General features: G+C 55.2%; 1 protein-coding gene across 1 annotated transcript in view; it reads right to left on the reverse strand.

Annotated features, from left to right (window-relative positions):
* CDH23 (cadherin related 23) overlaps window positions 1-6,409 on the reverse strand; it is a 403,130-nt gene that overhangs the window by 85,733 nt on the left and 310,988 nt on the right. Inside the window, exons 28-29 of the mRNA XM_007454689.1 lie at window positions 4,284-4,344; window positions 3,170-3,318 (exon numbers count right to left, since the gene is read on the reverse strand). Of these exons, the coding sequence (XP_007454751.1) occupies window positions 3,170-3,318; window positions 4,284-4,344 (210 nt within the window). The remainder of the gene's footprint in view (window positions 1-3,169; window positions 3,319-4,283; window positions 4,345-6,409) is intronic.

The following is a 6,409-nucleotide window of genomic DNA, read 5'->3' on the forward strand; positions in this document are numbered from 1 at the left end:
CACACACACAGGAGCACGGGAGGGTCTGGTCCAGGTATGGGCAGGACCAGGGCTATGTCTAGAAGGATCAGTGTGGTGGGGAGGGGAGTTATAGGCAGAGACCAGAGAGTGGTGGCACTCAAGGAGTCCCAGGGCTCCTGCCTCTTTTCCCAGATGAGGGAACAGAGGCCCAAAGATGGGGAGAGACTTGCCTGAGGCCTCACGGTCACCGAGAGCTGGAAAGAGAGTGGGGCTTCTCCTGGTTCCGGGTCTAGCAACCTTACCACTCTTTGCTATATCCTGGGGATGAGCTGGCCCCAAAACAGGAGAGATACCCTACTTCCAGTCTAAAAGAGCCAGGGCCAGCAGAAACTGGTCAGCAGAGCGGGTGGGGAGTCAATGGGGTAGGGGCAATGACATGTGGCATGGATTTCACGTGTGTGGTCACCAGCACCGATGGTGGCGCGAGGCCCCGTCTGAGAGCACACATATTTGGTTTCTGATCTGATCACTGCCTCTCAGATCAGCCCCAGCTTCTCTTCCAGGGTTAGCTGGGAATTAGCTGGACAGAATGGAAGGGGCTTCTGTTGGTATAAGTGGAAATGGTGCCCTGACCAGTGGAGAACTGTGAGGTGAGTGGGGTGGCAGAGCTAGTGGGGAGATGTTTATGGGGGTTAAGGTTTCTCTAGTTCCCTGCTCTTGGGGCCCTGAGCAGGGCCTTGTAGCCCTGCTATGTCATTGAATTTTCATGTCCAGACACCCAGAACCCACTATGCAAACTAGCGTGCCTACTTCAGAGCACAGCTGCTCACAAGCCAGAACCCTCTAAGCCTGGCTTCACCAAGAACTTGGCTGGGGAGATCCTGGGTGGGGTGGGTGGGTGTGGGGGGGATTTGCATGGATGAATTTCAGGAACTCTCCTGCTGTAAACAGAAGCTGCCCATCCATCTTTTGAAACTGTGAACCTTCCCCTTCCCAAGTCTGCTTGTCCAAATGGCCTTGACTCCAAGGGTGGCGGGGAAAACACAGAGCTAGTCTGACAGCGCAATAAACAGAGGGAGGTGGCATGGAGCCTGGGTGTGGCCCTCCATGAGACTGGCTGCATGCCACTGTCCTCTAACCGGTCTCAGCCTTGTTTTTAGCAGCAGAGACAGGAGGTAAAATGGTGTGTGGTTTGCAAACCTGAGAGACACAGATGTACAGGAAACAGCCAGGTCTGCCAAGTTCTTGCTGAGCCGCAAGGCTCAGCGACTGAGCTACCGGGCTCCCTGGGTTCCCGGCCCCACTCTCTGTCCAATGCTGTGCCATCCAAAGGGGACGAGGCAGGAGATGTGTGTGCGTGTGCACCTGCGCAGTGTGCACGTGAGGCCCCAGTCTCTACGAGGACCGTTTCACTTCATACTCCCTGGCCCCTCATCTGTGCTGTCCTGGTCTCTGAAGCAGGAACAGGAGAATATGGATTGTCCCTACAAGCCAGGTCTGCTGCTGCTGGGAAAATGAGTCCAGGGAGTCCCTATACTGTCTTCAGGAAGGTCCCCAGCTTTCCCGGGGCTCAGGGGTGTGGCAGCTGGGTACTGTAAGGGCCATCAAGTCCTGGCCCTAGGGCCAGAGACCAAATTCCCACCTTAAAAATGACTCTTTGGGGATAAGGCAGCAGTGGTCTATGTACTCTGGAACCTTCCGTGAGGCAGCGTAGTACCGTGGTTAAGAGAACAGCCCTGAGCTGACTGCCTGGGTGTGAAGGCTGGCTCTGTCTACCCTTACTGCCATGGGACTCTAAACACATTGGCCAAGCCCTCCTTGCCTCAGTCTCCTCATCTATAAAATGGGTATAATAGCAGTGCCTACCTCATGGGGTTTTTATGAGGCTTAAATGAGTTCAGTAAGTAATTCACGTGCTGATCTAATATCTCGCAGTCACACAGGTGAGCGTGGCTGTGTGGGGCTGCCCTGGTGCACATTCGGGTAACTGTCTCACCCTCAGTCACCAGGGCCCTGGAATCAAGCAGTCCCAAGGTATAAATACCCGAGGGATCTGACCCCCTCAGCCATCTCCATCTGGGAAGATCTCACTTAGAGGGGCAGCCTAAAAGGACCCAGGTTTCCCTTCCCACCTCCTCCTGGGGCAGAGCTGCGGGGGCAACATCAGAAGACGGGCCAAGGCTGAGTCACCTGCTCCCCAGCACCTCCTTCGTGATGCTGACCCGAGGCAGCCTTCTGTTCACTGTTTCCAGCCTGAGGGAAACAGCGGGGCGGAGATGGGGCGATAAGACGAGCTGATTCAGCCCCACTCAGTTCTGGGTAAAAGTCCCTGCTTGCTCCCCACCCCACCTTTTCCCATCGTCCTCCTACTCTTCACCTCTAGGGTCTGACTCACTTTCCACCTGGTTAAGGGGAAGGGGCTGTGAGCTGCTGAGTGTGCAGTGGGGGCAGGATGGGGGTGACTTGAAGGTTATCTCATTCATCTCAGTCATCCCCTTGTTACAGGGCAGGAGAGTTCATCAACCAGCCCAGCCAGCGGAATATCTGGGTGCATATTTTTGACCATTCGGGAAGATTAAGGTCGATTTGATTCTAGCTCCATAGGGGAAGAGGCCCGAGGTGAGTGAGGGTGGGCAGAAGAGAATATATCTGATGGGGCAGTTGGGAGTGCTGACTGGAATATCTGGGGGACACTTCCAATGGAAAGAACACCGAACTTGGACTCAAAGACCTGGGCTCAAGTCCTGGTTCTATCACGAGTGACTTTTCTGTGCCTCAGTCTCCTCATTTGTAAAATGAAGCTGGCAACACCTATAGCTCCAAGATCACGTATGTGAGATTTCCTTGGCCCACCCTAAAGAGTCGTGTGGATGCAGAGGGTTAGTATAATAAGGACACCTCACCCCTTAGGATAGACATCGGTATCACTGATCCCTTTCTACATCTGGAGAAACTGAGGCTTAGAGCAAAATGACACATCCAAGATCCCAGGCTCCCCCACCGTACCTGAGCTCCAGGTGTCATTTGGCACCTAAACTAGGGGTGGCCCTGCCCCCACCGGGTCCCAACTGGTGGCCAGCTCTGGCCCACCTGAGGCCTTGGCCCAGCCCTGAGGTCGGCGCTGAACAGGGTGCAGGGCTTCACCGAGAGCTGTCCCAGTGTGCATCCCCACCACCCACACGCCCAGCCCGAGCGCCCCCAGCCTCACCCTGACGGAGCTCCGCATGGGGCCCAGGTCATGGTTGTAGGCCTCCACTATAAGAACGTGGGACGAGTTCCGCTCCCGGTCTAGAGGCCGGGGCCCTCGCATTAGGAGCCCATTGCTGACATGGATCCGGAAGTTGTTGCCATGGTTACCTGCGTGGAGGGATAGATGATATGCATGGGCTCTGCCCTGGAGTAGGATGCTTGTGGGATTGTGGTGATGGTGGGAGGGAAGCTGGGGAGCCCAGACGCACAGAATGAAGACCCTGCCCCGAGGTCTTAGGAGCTTGGCTGAAGCCTGAAGTGGCAAAGGAGCCTCTGCCTGATGCTGCCCTGGCCTAGCAGGATGTGAGGGAGGGGGCAGAAGCTCACTCTGTGACTCCTATGGAAGGCGTGCAGGTCCCGAGACCCCCATACCCAGCGGGGTAAGTAGATTCAATATTTCAGAGGACTCTGGGGCATTACAAAGAAAGGAACCCAAATCAAATTCTCTGTTGGGGGTTTAGTGGGGAAGCTCCCATTTCCTCATCTTGTGGACGCTGGTATTCCTTTGGGATCCACCCACCTCCACTCTGAGTCCGTGTGCTTTGCATAGGGGTGATTTCACCCGATTGCAGAAGTGAGCAGATCAGCACATTTTAGTCTCTGGCCATAGGGATTGGTTCAGGCATGGTCCCATGACTCCAGTTGGTCTAGTGAGACTCATTCTGGGGAGCTCACTGGGGGGCTGTCTTAGTGTCCAAGGCCATAGTGATTGGTTCAGGGATGGGCACATGATACATGTTGGGCCAATGAGGCTCAGTCTCTTGGGAGCTCACTGCCAGGGGCTGCCTTGTTCCCCAAGGCCCCCTCTGGCAGGGTGATATCCCACCATGGGACATGAGGAACTTGGGGAGCATAGCAATCGAATGCATCCTCACTTAAAATACAACCAATTTGGCTCAAATGACGGGAGAACGCCCCTGGTTCCTCCCTCTGACCTGCCCGCCCTGTGTGTGTAGCGCTTGGGGGCCTCTCTGGCTGCACCTCCCAAACCCTTGGCAGCCTAGAGAAGCTCTGCTACCCCCCGGGCAGGAGGGCCTGCCCCCCTCCCCGCCATCCTAGGTCAGCCCACTCACCGTGAAGGATGCGGTACCATACACGCCCAAACTCGCCCTCGTCCGCATCCGTGGCTGTTAGCTGAGGGAGAATGAGACAGTGGTTACTCCTTGAATTCCACTCACAGGCAGAGAAGGTGTTTCTGGAGTCCCTCCCCTTCCCTCACACCACTCCCAGCCCGTCCTGCCTAAACCCATGGTTTCCCACGAGGCTGGGGGTGTGGGAGAGGAGAGAGACACATCTTTCTCATCCCCCACTAGGAAACCTGTCTGTTGATGGCCCCATGCTGCCCCGTCCATGGCGAGGCACCTGCCAGCTCTGTTCCCTGACCCTCCTCCAGGTTCTCAGGGAGCACGGAGGAGAAGGTGGGTGACAGCACTGCAGCTCTCTGGATCCAGGCTTGACTAGCTCAGCCCTCCACAATTCCCTCCTTCAGCCTTCTGAGATTCCAGGAGCCTCACCTGGGGTAGGTGGATTGCATGACTGCTCCTTGCCCACACTTCCTTGGTCTGAAGCTATTCTAGTCACACTGGCTCCCAGCCAGGCACTGTATACTATAACAGCCACACTGGGGAGACCCAGAAATCCCACCTCCCAAAAGTTCCATACCCATTCACACCAGCATCATTCCAGTGTATTCCAGCCCACCCAGCTTGCTTGGCTGTACCGCAGGCTTATGGACTATCTCCAGGGGCACTTGGGGTATGTTGTTCTCACTCTGAGAATGCCCAGTGCTTAGCCCTTTTGACAAGGAGTCTGGCCTTGAGGCTGTTGGCAGTCACAGCTGGCCCTGAGGTGTGTCCTGTCAAACTGCGAGCTGAACACCTCCTCCCGCCACATACTGCAAAGTGATACAGAGAGAGGCCCGAGCCTGCCTGGCTGGGCAGGCTCCCATGGGGCCACAGTACGTGTGACTTGCTTTGTAATGCCTGGGACCCTCCCACTTCTTCCGGATCTGCCCTCTTGTCTTCAACCCTGTGCTGTGCGTCTAAGGATTTTGAAAAGTGTGTTGATGGTGGGGAGAAGGGGAAGTCTGTTGGTGTGAAAGGAACAGAGGGTCTGGGTCAGGAAGACCCAAGCATGAATCCTGGCTTTGCCGCTTACTGGCTATGTGGCCACGGATACGTAACCCCACTGAGCCTCAGTAGGTACAATGATAACCAACCTTGCGGGGTTGATGGGAAGATTAGAAATAATCTCTGCAAAGCATCTGGTCTGACGCCTGGTGCAGAGATAGATATTGAAGGTTGGACATTATGAGATAGGCCCCCTTTTCCTGGGAGGCCCTCTTGATTTATACTGGAGGTGGTATGGCTGGGTTGCCCCTTGCTGTGGAGTTCTTCTTTTCTCCCATGAGAAGTCTTAAGAGCTAATAGGTGGAGGGATGTAGTGGGGCACTTCGACAGTCCGGATCTGGAAGGGCTCAGGACAGGGGAGAGGGCCAAGCTGTCCAGTGGATGTCCTTGGGTGTCTTCCATCCGTGGTGGGACTTCCCCTGGCAGCCTGCACCACCCTGGGAGTGTTGCCTCCTACCATCTAAGAAAAATGAAGGCCATAGATGAGGTGTGCAGTCAGCTTGGGAAGAGAAGGTGAAGGAAAATGAGGTTCACTGAAGGGCGAGGTGTAAGATGAAGGAATCCTAGTGGGAGCTCTGGGCAGTGGGAACATCCTTAGGCTGATGCAGCTCATAGCACCAGATGCCTGGTGCCCATGCCTGACCACTTTTTCAGGGAGAGCACCAAATCCTACCACTAACTTACTGGGTGACCCTGGCCAGGCCACACCTCTTTGGATCTCAGTTTCATTATCTGAGCGACAGGGGGATGGACAAGATGATCCCTCAGTCATCTAATGGATTTTGACAATCCTATCCATTTGGGGCTATGCAGAGGATATTTCTTTTGTTGTCAAGGGCTAAGGGCAGGGGGAAAGAGCTAAATGCCAAAAACTGAGGCTCCAAAACAAGCAGGTGGACCCCAGGCTCAGGTCTTGGGCAGAGACACAATTGCCCCACTCCGTGTTATATTTCTGGGAGCTTGGGGGTCCTTGATGGGAAAGCTGCTTAAGACTTAGGCTCCTAAGCAGGCAGCTGGTTGCCTGGGAAGTGCTGACTTCCAGGAAGAAAGGAGGCTGGGGGAGGGAGAGG

This window comes from Lipotes vexillifer, unplaced genomic scaffold (genome assembly GCF_000442215.2).
Source record: "Lipotes vexillifer unplaced genomic scaffold, Lipotes_vexillifer_v1.1 scaffold205, whole genome shotgun sequence".
NCBI lineage: Eukaryota > Metazoa > Chordata > Mammalia > Artiodactyla > Lipotidae > Lipotes > Lipotes vexillifer.